At 47.3% G+C, this 13,714-nt stretch overlaps 1 protein-coding gene across 1 annotated transcript; it reads left to right on the top strand.

The window, feature by feature from the left end:
- Window positions 1-1,055: 1,055 nt before the first annotated feature.
- LOC137305218 (zinc-binding protein A33-like) lies at window positions 1,056-10,582 on the top strand. Its single transcript, XM_067974059.1, has 6 exons — window positions 1,056-1,484; window positions 1,997-2,092; window positions 6,935-7,168; window positions 8,477-8,499; window positions 8,586-8,704; window positions 9,741-10,582. Exons 1-6 carry the CDS (start codon window positions 1,086-1,088, stop codon window positions 10,271-10,273), a joined length of 1,404 nt encoding a protein of 467 aa, XP_067830160.1. The 5' UTR covers window positions 1,056-1,085; the 3' UTR covers window positions 10,274-10,582.
- Window positions 10,583-13,714: the final 3,132 nt, after the last annotated feature.

Here is a 13,714-nt window from a genome sequence, read left to right as displayed (position 1 = left end):
TATAATATCAGCTAACATGGGGGCCAGGAAGGGAAGTTAGGTGGTCAGCAGTTCAGTGGGAATAGGGTCGAGGGAGCAGGAGGTAGGTCTCATGGTCAATATGAGCTCGGAGAGCGCATGAGGGGAGATAGGAGAGAAACTAGAGAAAGATGTGAGTTCAGGGTTAGGGCAGGGGGGCACCTTTGAGGCAGCTCGGCTTGGTGGGCTCGGGGAAGGGAGGGAAATGGCCGAAGCAGCTGAACAGATGGTCTCAATCTTAGTGACAAAGAGGTCCATGAGCTCCTCACACTTGTTGGAGGTGAGGGTGGAGGGGGGCAGGGGAGAGGGGTTTAAGGAGCTGGTTTGTCGTGGAGAAGTAAATGAATTTTATAAACTCGGCTTTATAAACCTGGCAAGTGTCCACACACAATAAATGGTGTAATTTGATTTTATTACAAAAGACAGAACATTGGACATGAATAAATATAAATATAATTTAAACAGTTTATTTTTAATGGATTCAATGTGAGGTTTTTTTATTCGTTCATGGGATGTGGGCGTCGCTGGCGAGGCCGGCATTTATTGCCCATCCCTAATTGCCCTTGAGAAGGTGGTGGTGAGCTGCCTTCTTGAACCGCTGCAGTCCGTGTGGTGACGGTTCTCCCACAGTGCTGTTAGGAAGGGAGTTCCAGGATTTTGACCCAGCGACGATGAAGGAACGGCGATATATTTCCAAGTCGGGATGGTGTTTGACTTGGAGGGGAACGTGCAGGTGGTGTTGTTCCCATGTGCCTGCTGCCCTTGTCCTTCTAGGTGGTAGCGGTCGCGGGTTTGCTGTCGAAGAAGCCTTGGCGAGTTGCTGCAGTGCATCCTGTGGATGGTACACACTGCAGCCACTGTGCGCCGGTGGTGAAGGGAGTGAATTTTTAGGGTGGTGGATGGGGTGACAATCAAGCGGGCTGCTTTGTCCTGGACAAAGTTCAGGTTCTTGCAGTTGACAAGTAATATCGTTTAGTCCCTGATCACGGGAAGTCAAAGCCAGGAAGTGATCAAGAATTGAAACTGAAAGTACTGGACAGGGAGAGAGAGAGGCTGTGCGCATTGAGATGGCGTCTGCAGATCTAACACATGAACTAACCTGTCCCATCTGCCTGGAGCTGTTCACCGACCCAGTGTCTCTGGAATGTGAGCATCACTTCTGCAGATCCTGCATCTCTCGGAGTTGGGAGGAGGTCCCGGGAGATGTCTCCTGCCCCCAGTGTCGGCGGGTCTTCACCCAGAGAAACACGAGTCCAGCTCGGACCCTGGGCAACGTGGTGGAGCAGGTCAGACTGCTAAAGGTGAAGGCAGCAGAGCGGGAGGAGGAGTTTTACTGCGAGGAACACGGGGAGAAGCTGAAGATGTTCTGCGAAGAGGGGCAGGAGGCGATCTGTGTGGATTGCTGGAGCTCAGAGCATCGAACGCACAGGGTGATCCCTGTAAAGGAGGCAGCCCAGATATACAAGGTACCGGATCACTGAACAGGGCAATGGGCTCATCCCGACATCTAGACTCAAAGGGCAGTTTCTACTTTATTTATAGACACCTACCATCTCCAGAAATTGGCACTGAATAGGTGCCCCCCCCCTCAGTAAAACTACCAACATGTGGCCAGAATTAAAATTATTGTCGTTTTATATGTAAACATTTAGTTGTGGTGGAACAGTCGGAACTTCAGAATCATCTTCCCCTTTCCATTTTTTTACTCCCTATCTTAGAATCATACAGCACAGAAGGAGGCCATTCGGCCCATTGTGCCTGTGCTGGCTCTTTGAAAGAGCTTCATGTCCCAGTCAATGAAGGTAACTCACATTAAAATCACCCAGAACAATAATTCTGTTGTTCCGAACTCATCTCCCTCATCTGTCTCCTGATTTCCTCTTCCATTCCCCTCCCACCTTTAGGACCACCGAGTGTCAGGAGGGCCCTCGGAATGCTTTCCTTTCTCAAAGCCCATGTGTTTTTTTTTGTCCATCAGGCAAAGTTGGAAAAATCATTGGGGTTTCTGCAACAGCAAACGGATCTCATTTTTCAGTGGAAAGTGGAAGGAGAGATTGGGATCTTACAGATAAAGGTAGGGGGGTGTCTTTTGGGGGGTTTGTGACTGACCGAATGACACATTGAGAGAGTTTTACTGTCTGTCCCAGCACGCTGATGGCCGCTACCTGAACTGCAGTGTAAGGGACCGTTTGTAAATTGTTAATTATTGTAACAATATAAGAAGGTTGATATTTGCTTCATCCATCCGATTCCAAACGTCCGCATAACAAAGACAATAATATTAAGCATGCAGCGCTGTTCCCGTTAGCAGGCAAAATTAATTTATCTGAACAAAAAAATTGGTCGTCTTTGTATTAAGGACATCTTAGCCCCGTCTGTCTCTCTCAGCAGGACTTCTATAACTGTCTGTCCAGAACACGAGCTCCCATCTCTTAGCCAGCAACTTGACTTTTGATCCTCTCCAGGGTTTGCTACAAACTGAAGATTAACCACTGGTTAGGGACCCCTGGAAACTGTCTCTTGCTGTTCCCAAACGTATGGAACCATCCGGAGAGAAGTGTCTGGATGGTTCACAGGAAGGTCTGACTGGGATTCCAATATTTCCCCTGAACTGGTACATGAGAAGCAAGACTCCACCAACTGGTCCGAACTCACATCCTCCCTCCCCTCACGCGTTGCTGTGGGATGTTCCCTCGATATCATCATTTAAATATCAATTATACACAACTCCTTATCTGGCAAAAATACCAAATATACCAAAATCTGACACTGTTAGTAATCAACCATTGATTAGATTCCAGTCTGTAACTCACTCCCGGGTATCCATTATTGCATATATAAACCATCTGAACCCCTCGATTGGATTCCAGTCTGTAACTCACTCCCAGGTATCTATTATTCTATATATAAACCATCTGAACCCCTCGATTGGATTCCAGTCTGTAACTCACTCCCAGGTATCCATTATTCTATTTATAAACCATCTGAACCCCTCGATTGGATTCCAGTCTGTAACTCACTCCCAGGTATCCATTATTCTATATATAAACCATCTGAACCCCTCGATTAGATTCCAGTCTGTAACTCACTCCCGGGTATCCATTATTCTATATATAAACCATCTGAACCCCTCGATTAGATTCCAGTCTGTAACTCACTCCCAGGTATCTATTATTCGATATATAAACCATCTGAACCCCTCGATTAGATTCCAGTCTGTAACTCACTCCCAGGTATCCATTATTCTTTATATAAACCATCTGAACCCCTCGATTAGATTCCAGCCTGTAACTCACTCCCAGGTATCCATTATTCTATATATAAACCATCTGAACCCCTCGATTAGATTCCAGTCTGTAACTCACTCCCAGGTATCCATTATTCTATATATAAACCATCTGAACCCCTCGATTAGATTCCAGTCTGTAACTCACTCCCGGGTATCCATTATTCCATATAAACCATCTGAACCCCTCGATTAGATTCCAGTCTGTAACTCACTCCCGGGTATCCATTATTCTATATTTCAACCACCTGAACCCCTCGATTAGATTCCAGTCTGTAACTCACTCCCGGGTATCCATTATTCTATATATAAACCATCTGAACCCCTCGATTAGATTCCAGTCTGTAACTCACTCCCGGGTATCCATTATTCTATATGTAAACCATCTGAACCCCTCGATTAGATTCCAGTCTGTAACTCACTCCCAGGTATCCATTATTCTATATATAAACCATCTGAACCCCTCGATTAGATTCCAGTCTGTAACTCACTCCCAGGTATCCATTATTCTATATATAAACCATCTGAACCCCTCGATTAGATTCCAGTCTGTAACTCACTCCCAGGTATCCATTATTCTATATATAAACCATCTGAACCCCTCGATTAGATTCCAGTTTGTAACTCACTCCCGGGTATCCATTATTCAGTTAAATTGTTCAGTTAGCAGTGAGTTGTTATTTGTTGTTTGTTTTATGAATCTTTTTATCCAGTCAAGCACGTGTGACAAACTGTGACATTTGGTGTGATGTACAATCTGACACACAATGTGACATTAGGTGTGATGTACAATCTGACACACAATGTGACATTAGGAGTGATGTAGAGTGTGACGCACAGTGTGACATTAGGTGTGATGTACAGTGTGACGCACAGTGTGACATTAGGTGTGATGTACAGTGTGACGCACAGTGTGACATTAGGTGTGATGTACAGTGTGACGCACAGTGTGACATTAGGTGTGATGAACGGTGTGATGTACATTGTGACGCACATTGTGACATTAGGAGTGAAATACGGTGTGACGCACAGCTTGACATTAGGTGTGATCTGCAGTGTGACGCACAGTGTGACATTAGGTGTGATGTACAGTGTGACGCACAGTGTGACATTAGGTGTGATGAACGGTGTGATGTACATTGTGACGCACATTGTGACATTAGGAGTGAAATACGGTGTGACGCACAGCTTGACATTAGGTGTGATCTGCAGTGTGACGCACAGTGTAACATTAGGAGTGATGTACAGTGTGACATTAGGTGTGATGTACAGTGTGACACACAGGGTGACATTAGGAGCGATGTACAGTGTGACACACAGTGTGACATTAGGTGTGATGTACAGTGTGACACACAGTGTGACATTAGGTGTGATGTACAGTGTGACACACAGTGTGACATTAGGTGTGATGTGCAGTGTGACACACAATGTGACATTAGGAGCGATGTACAGTGTGACACACAGTGTGACATTAGGTGTGATGTACAGTGTGACACACAGTGTGACATTAGGTGTGATGTGCAGTGTGACACACAATGTGACATTAGGAGCGATGTACAGTGTGACACACAGTGTGACATTAGGAGCGATGTACAGTGTGACACACAGTGTGACATTAGGTGTGATGTACAGTGTGACACACAATGTGACATTAGGTGTGATTTACAGTGTGACACACAATGTGACATTCGGAGCGATGTACAGTGTGACACACAGTGTGACATTAGGAGCGATGTACAGTGTGACACACAGTGTGACATTAGGTGTGATGTACAGTGTGACACACAGTGTGACATTCGGAGCGATGTACAGTGTGACACACAGTGTGACATTAGGTGTGATGTACAGTGTGACACACAATGTGACATTAGGTGTAATGTACAGTGTGACACACAGTGTGACATTAGGAGCGATGTACAGTGTGACACACAGTGTGACATTAGGAGCGATGTACAGTGTGACACACAGTGTGACATTAGGTGTGATGTACAGTGTGATGCACAGTGTGACATTAGGTGTGATGTACAGTGTGACACACAATGTGACATTAGGAGCGATGTACAGTGTGATGCACAATGTGACATTAGGAGCGATGTATAGTGTGACACACAATGTGACATTAGGTGTGATGTACAGTGTGACACACAATGTGACATTAGGTGTGATGTACAGTGTGACACTAGGTGTGATGTGCAGAGTGACACACAGTGTGACATTAGGTGTGATGTACAGTGTGACACACAGTGTGACATTAGGTGTGATGTACAGTGTGACACACAGTGTGACATTAGGTGTGATGTACAGTGTGACACACAATGTGACATTAGGTGTGATGTACAGTGTGACACTCAATGTGACATTAGGAGTGATGTAAGGTGTGATGTACAGTGTGACACACAATGTGACATTAGGTGTGATGTATAGTGTGACACACAATGTGACATTAGGTGTGATGTACAGTGCGACACACAGTGTGACATTAGGTGTGATGTGCAGTGTGATACACAGTGTGACATTAGGTGTGATGTGCAGTGTGACACACAGTGTGACATTAGGTGTGATGTACAGTGTGACATTAGGTGTGATGTACAGTGTGATACACAGTGTGACATTAGGTGTGATGTGCAATGTGACACACAGTGTGACATTAGGTGTGATGTACAGTGTGACACACAGTGTGACATTAGGTGTGATGTACAGTGTGACACACAATGTGACATTAGGTGTGATGTACAGTGTGACACACAGTGTGACATTAGGTGTGATGTACAGTGTGACACGCAATGTGACATTAGGAGCGATGTACAGTGTGACACACAATGTGACATTAGGTGTGATGTACAGTGTGACACTCAATGTGACATTAGGAGCGATGTACAGTGTGACACACAATGTGACATTAGGAGTGATGTACAGTGTGACGCACAGTTTGACATTAGGTGTGATGTACAGTGTGACGCACAGTTTGACATTAGGTGTGATGTACAGTGTGACACACAATGTGACATTAGGTGTGATGTACAGTGTGACACACAGTGTGACATTAGGAGCGATGTACAGTGTGACACACAGTGTGACATTAGGTGTGATGTACAGTGTGACACTCAATGTGACATTAGGTGTGATGTACAGTGTGACACTCAATATGACGTTAGGAGTGATGTGCAGTGTGACGCACAGTTTGACATTAGGTGTGATGTACAGTGTGACGCACAGTTTGACATTAGGTGTGATCTGCAGTGTGACCCACAGTGTGACATTAGGAGCGATGTATAGTGTGACGCACAGTGTGACATTAGGTGTGATGTACAGTGTGAAACACAATGTGACATTAGGTGTGATGTACAGTGTGACGCACAGTTTGACATTAGGTGTGATCTGCAGTGTGACCCACAGTGTGACATTAGGAGCGATGTATAGTGTGACGCACAGTGTGACATTAGGTGTGATGTACAGTGTGAAACACAATGTGACATTAGGAGCGATGTACAGTGTGACACACAATGTGACACTTTGAAATGTGACAGATCCATACTGGATAAAAGCTTTAATTCTGTAGAGGGCACTTGGAATCCTTGGACACGAGGCTTTGAATCTTGTCTGTCCCGTTCTGTGTTCAATCTGTTCCAGGCCCACGTTGACGCTCTGAGAACTGAAATCAATACTGAATTTGGAAAGATGCACAAGTTCCTGTCTGAGAGGGAGGAGCTGATGAAAGCAGAGCTGGAGCGAAAAACAGATAAAATATTAGAAGAAATGGGAAACTATTTAACGAGCACTTTGGATGAAATGTCTTCTCTTGAAGGAGTGATAAGAGATCTAAAAGCGAGGCTGGAGATACAAAAAGCCCCAGAGTTCCTCAAGGTACAAATGTTTCTGCTCCTTGTACAGGGAATGCAAGCGGACAATGAAATATCTCTTATTGGGATTGATCTAAAGGGTAAATGGGATCAAACCATCTCCCTCAGTGAGATCAGTTCAATAGAAACACTCCAACATTCGGGGGACTCAGGGATTGGGCGGCAATGGGTTAACACACCGACCTTTCACCTCTGGGCCTGGGCTTGGCCCCAATCTGATTGGTGGAATGGAGATCTCCTCTTTCTGCTGTCAGTAAGGGTCCAATGGGCACTGAGGTGAGGGAATCTCCGTGCAGTTCCTACACACAGTGTAACAGTGGCTCTGATTGGCGATTGGACTCAGGGAGTCGGAAGTGGAGAAGTTCACACTGGTGCAGGTTGGGCTCTTCTGAGGATGGGGTTAAGGTGCGTCATTGAGGCGGAGTTGGTAGGGCTTTGCTCTGCCATTGGCTCTGCTGTTCCTGACCCTGGGAGTACTTGATGCTGACTCTAAACTGGAAAATGCACGGTTAAATCGTCTGCCTTTGTGCTCCAAGTCAATGTTAATGGAAGCAAAATCTTGGGCTGGGGGTTGCATGCTTTGTCCCCCATGTTCCTCCATTCTCCAACACTGGTATCCTTTGTCTTATCGACCACTCAATTTTATCTTCAAACATTACTCAGGATCAGTTGGAAATAAATCTAACAGTTCATTATAGTTACCGAGTCTTTCTTCATATTGTGCCTTTCATGGCCTCATGATGTCCCAAAGCGCTTTACAACCGACAAAGTATTTTTGATCTAGTCGCTGTTGTAATGTAAGAAACCAATTTGCGCACAGCAAGCTCCCACAAACAGCAATAAAACAAATGACCAGATAATTTAGGTGTTGGTTTGGGGGGTAGATATTAGCCAGGACACTGGGGAGAACGCCCATACTCTTCTTCGAAGATTGCTGTGGGATCTTTTACGTCCGCCTGAGAAGGTGAACTGGGCCTCGGTTTAACGTCTCATCTGAAAGACGGCACCTCTGACAGTGCAGCACTCCCTCAGTACTGCACTGAAATGTCCGCCTGGATTACGAGCTGAAGTCCCTGGAGTGGGAGTTGAAACCCAATAGTATCCTTTATCTTATGGAGCACAAATTGATCCCTCCAAAGTTATTCTGCAACAGTTGGAAATAAATCCAACAGTTAGTTAAAATTGCCGCGTCCTTTTCTGACCGATTCCTTGGTGTCTCGATTCCGTCCCTCTTTATAGTTTCTCCTAGAGATTTGTAGCAGCAGCTCTTCAATCTGATTCAGTAACGTTCATTCTGTTTCTTTCCTCTCAGGACATTCAAGCCCTTTTGAACAGGTGAGCAGATTTAAAGAAGCCGTCTGTGATCTGATGGCCGCTCTCTCTCTCTCGAACTCTGACTGATTCCCAGCCCCGTTTTACAGGTGCGAGATCGAGGTTCACAAGCCTGGAGCTTTCTCCGCCGAGCTACCTGTGGATATAGTTGGTGGACCATTGAAATACGTCAAGGTGTGGAAGGAAATGAGAGCAGTGATTTCACCAGGTATCGTCCATTGTATATCACCTTCTCCCCACTGTTATTCATATGACTAATGACGTTTGATGCAATGGATGACACCAGGTATCGTTATCTGTATATTACTGGGTCCATTTCTCCCACCGGGTTAATGATATTCAGTGTATGGAGGGGTCTGCTTCTGAGGGACATCAGATGACCTCGGCACTCTTCTGATTGGCTTACCAGGCCACCGGTGGGGCCCACGTGCGCCCTCATGGAGTCTGACACACTGCGTCTCGCTCAGTGTACCAGCTCCCACGACTACGTCACGTCCCCTTCCATGGCCAAGGAATGGGAACTCCCATTCTTAGGGAGGCCTCACCCTTTTGGTCCAGCCTCAGCTCCATCATTCGCCTCGTGAGGGGCAGGTCAAAGTTCCACCCCTTGCAGCTCGCAGGAACTGTTTCCGAGGGAGCCGACAAGGAGTCCGGGGGAGCTGCCAAGAAGTTTAGGGCTCATGTAAACGCAAGCAGCCATTTTATTCAGCCAACTGAACTCAGTCCCTGTTATTAGGAGCTGAATTTGCCCCAGGAACTTCTCCTTTCATGAGTGAGTAGAGTTGCCGGGAGAATATTTAGCTCCATGGATCCACACCTAGAATAAATTAACATGTTTCCAGACTCCCCATTGGTTGCCATGTAGATGGAAATGGAACTGTTGCCTCTTCAGTCCCGTTCATCCATTAGAAATGGTGTCCCCACCGCCCAAAAATTGCCAGAATCCAGCAGGCTGGGCTCAGGGAGGGAATCGGAGGTCCTACAGCTCCTGATAACTGAGGCCTTGTCCTGGAGCGAGATCTTTATTTTAAGTAGATTGACGAAAACCTGCACTGTGTAAATAGGGTGAGGGTTCAAAGGTGAGGGTTGAAAGGTGAGGAATCCCTTCAGATTCCCTGTCGCTGGGGCTCCACAGCTCTCGGGCTGAGGGAAGTGGTGATGGCCCATCGTCGCCTGTACAGATCTCGTGATTCAAGTCCTGGTTTCTCTCATGGTAACAGCTTCCCATTCATGTTCTGTTTCAGTCCCAACGTCCCTGACCCTCGACCCAGAGACGGCAAACAATCAACTCGTCTTATCTCAGGATCTGACGAGTGTGTATTTGAGGAAAAAGAAGAGGGAACTTCCTGATCAGCTGGAAAGATTTGATTCTGCCTGGTACGTTTTGAGCTCAATGGGTTTCACCTCAGGGAGACACTACTGGGAGGTGGGCCTTGGAAACAAGACTCACTGGGTTGTGGGTATTTGCTCAGAGTCTGTCAACAGGAAGGGAGACATCATACCTTCCCCTGAGAATGGATATTGGGTGATCGGCCTGCTTCCTGACTACAAATCATTGAAAATTCCAAACGCCACCTCCCATCTGGAAGTGAAACCCCGGAAGTTGGGGGTTTACCTGGACTATGAGGGAGGACAGGTGTTATTTTACAATGCCGATGACATGTCTCACCTGTACACTTTCACCGACACATTCACCGAGAAAATCTATCCCATCTTTAATCCTTGTACTAATAAAGCTGGCAATAACTCTGAACCGCTCACACTGCTCACTAGTTAAAACAGTGGGGCACATTTTCTGAGGTCACGGCCGTGGTGAGCAACCTTACCCAATGCCTGAGCAGATCACGTTGCCCCGATCCTCTGACCTATGCTGCCGGCCGGTGAGTGTGTTTGCTGTTGGCCTGTGCTCTGCACATTTAGCTCGGTGTCTCTCTCCATCTCTCTGTTCCCTATCTCAACCTACTACGACCCACCGTGCAGGAATAAAATGAAGTGTAATTGTGATAACTGTGTCCTGCTGTCTAACAATTAGTCGTGAATCTGTTTTTATTTTCACTCTTTAATAAATGTTCAACTTGTAGACTGATATCTGGTGTGATGATTGTTGAGTCAGGGAAACAGTAGAAAGAATTAGGGACTTAGGAACAGGAAGAGGCCATTCAGCCCCTCGAGCCTGTTCCGCCATTCAATTAGATCATGGCTCGTCTGTATCTTAACTCCATCTCCCCGCCTTGGTTCCGTAACCCTTAATACCCTCACCCAATCAAAAATCTATCAATCTCAGTTTTGAAATTTTCAATTGACTCCCAGCCTCAACAGCGTTTTGGGGGAGAGAGTTCCAGATTTCCACTCCCCTTTGTGTGAAGAAACGCTTCCTGACATCACCCCTGAATGGCCTGGCTCTAATTTTAAGGTTATGCCCCCTTGTCCTGGACTCTCCCACACCAGAGGAAATAGTTTCTCTCTATCGACCCTGTCAAATCCTTTGATCGTCTTATACATCTCAATTGGACAGATTCCTCAATCATCAGAGAGCAGGGGGACAATGTCTTGGGCCCAATACCAGAGGGAGGGGGAGGGTCCTGTTCATGGGCCAGGCTGGGTGAGTCACATGACCCGAACGGCCTTCCCTGTAATACTTTCTCCCTTTATCTCCCCACTTGTGCTCTTCACAGTGAGGGTCGTCAGTCCAGTGGAAGGGGATTTACCCTCTGCTCCAGTCTCAGAGTCAAACACTCCCAGGTTTTATGCCCCATCAGCGAGAAGGCTGTTTAGTGACAGGAGGTAGAATACATTCCTACTTAGGCAATCAGCGTCAGCACCAAGAACTCCCAGGTGGTGCGCGATGTGGTCCCGGACAAAGTCCCCGCGCAGGTACATTGAGGGGCGTGTCGCTGCTGGGCAGATGTGCCCGCCTGCTACCCGAGTGAGCGAGGGCCAAGGGGAAGAAATAAGAAGCCTCACTGGGCTGCCCCCCAGCCACATTCTCTACCGACCCGAGGGGGCAGTACCCGTTCAACAACGTCAGCTGGCCCGGAGGCCGGGACGGGGAGTTTGGCGGTCCGCGGTTTAGTGGGATGGGAATCAAAGGGAGCAGGAGGTGAGTCGCGGATGAGACGATGGTTGTTGGCCTGCTGGGAGGGCCCAAGAGGGCAGTGGTGGGTGGGCTGAGCGAGGGTGGAAAGGAAGTTGGTGAGGTTAGACCCCCAACGGATGGGACGATCGGCAAGAGAGGTGGACGGGGCAGTTTGGGTAGCTGCTTGTATGAAGGCAGTGATGAGTGTGTCGATGGGCCCTTTGGAGAATGCCAAGAGGGGCAGAGAAGGGGTATCTGTGGGCTTATCCAAGGGGCATCCAAGCCAGGGATGGCGGCAGTAGAGTGGAAAGACAAGGGATTAGTGATGCATTGAGATAGGGATTGGGTGGGGGAGTGGAGGGAGGTGGTAAAGTAACCAAGAGGGGAGAAATGAAAGGAATCATTTAGGAAAACATTGACTGTTGTGATCGGGGATTGTACGGGCTCTCTGGATGGGAGGGGTAAGATTCATTGAGTGGCCTCCTCATGATTTTGTGATGAAGAGGGGGAAAGTGCTAACTCAGTTCCCCCACGGACACAAATAATCCAGCCGAGCATCCAAACATTTGGAGGCACTGCAAGCTTTGGCACGCCTCAAGTGCAATGGACTAGCCTCGTCCTGGGAGAACCATCTCCTTCATCAGTGTCTCCTGTACACAGTCTTCGGGAAAGATAGAAAGAAGCTGAGCCAATCAAGGGAGTGATCTTTAAAGCACAATAGGTTTGCCTGGTAGCATGACTTCACTGTGGAAAAGACAATGGTAGAATCAGTAAAACAATTCATTAAAACTAACAAAACATTAACACATTTTTCAGGCAGGAGGTGATCAATAATTTAAGGATGTTTTTCTGCAGCTAATATCCCAGTTCCTTATGTTAAAACCTGGTTAAGTGACCTGACATGAGCCCGTCCCTTGAACACCCCCCAGTGATATAAGCTCACCCCAGGTAGGGGGCGCCCACTGTATGTGTCAGGGTCACAGGTCTCTGATTGGGACTGAAGACCCACCATCAGGAGAGTTTGTGGGAAAAACACTTGATGCAGTTAAGAGTCAGACTCTGAAACTGTTACCATCACCCCCGGTGATACAGACTGTCAGTCACTTCAGGACAAATCAACTCACTATCATCCAAGACAAAGCAGCCTGCTTGATCTGCACCCTATCCACTGGTTTAAACATCCACTCCCTCCCCCATCAGCGCACTGTGGCTGCAGTGTGTACCATCCACAGGATGCACTGCAGCAACTCGCCAAGGCTTCTTCGACAGCACCTCCCAAACCCGCGACCTCTACCACCTAGAAGGGCAGAGACAGCAGGCACATGGGAACACCACCACCTGCACGTTCCCCTCCGAGTCACACACCATCCCGACTTGGAAATATATCGGACGTTCCTTCATCGTCGCTGGGTCAAAATCCTGGAACTCCCTCCCTAACAGCACTGTGGGAGAACCTTCACCACACGGACTGCAGCGGTTCAAGAAGGCGGCTCACCACCACCTTCTCAAGGGCAATTAGGGATGGGCAATAAATGCCGGCCTCGCCAGCGATGCCCACATCCCGAGAATGAATTCAAGAAAACACCTGACAAGTGTCCACAATAAACAGTCACTTGATTTAATTATAAAATACACGACACTGGACATTAAAAAATATCAATATTATTTAACCAGTTTATTTTAATGGATTCAATGTGAGTTTTGCTCAAATCCTTGCAGTGACAGATAATATAATTTAGTCTGAGTTTCTCCCTGACCACGTGAAGTCAAAGTCAGGAATTGCTGCAGTGATCAAGAATTGAAACTGGAAGTACTGGACAGGGAGAGAGAGAGGCTGTGCGCATTGAGATGGCGTCTGCAGATCTAACACATGAACTAACCTGTCCCGTCTGCCTGGAGTTGCTCACCGACCCAGTGTCTCTGGAATGTGAGCATCACTTCTGCAGATCCTGCATCTCTCGGAGTTGGGAGGAGGTCCCGGGAGATGTCTCCTGCCCCCAGTGTCGGCGGGTCTTCACCCAGAGAAACACGAGTCCAGCTCGGACCCTGGGCAACGTGGTGGAGCAGGTCAGACTGCTAAAGGTGAAGGTGGCAGAGCGGGAGGAGGAGTTTTACTGTGAGGAACACGACGAGAAGCTGAAA

The sequence above is a fragment of the Heptranchias perlo genome, chromosome 39, assembly GCF_035084215.1.
Source record: "Heptranchias perlo isolate sHepPer1 chromosome 39, sHepPer1.hap1, whole genome shotgun sequence".
Lineage (NCBI taxonomy): Eukaryota > Metazoa > Chordata > Chondrichthyes > Hexanchiformes > Hexanchidae > Heptranchias > Heptranchias perlo.
Note: the sequence above shows the minus strand (reverse complement) of the source record. Positions and strands in the feature narration are given on the sequence as shown.

Bases quoted from the DNA above. Each gene is read 5' to 3' on its own strand.
- LOC137305218 (XM_067974059.1), top strand. From the start codon at position 1,086: ATGGCGTCTGCAGATCTAACACATGAACTAACCTGTCCCATCTGCCTG. The intron at 7,169-8,476 runs GTACAAATGTTT...CTTTCCTCTCAG, and splicing joins AAGCCCCAGAGTTCCTCAAG to GACATTCAAGCCCTTTTGAA. The intron at 8,500-8,585 runs GTGAGCAGATTT...CCCGTTTTACAG, and splicing joins ATTCAAGCCCTTTTGAACAG to GTGCGAGATCGAGGTTCACA.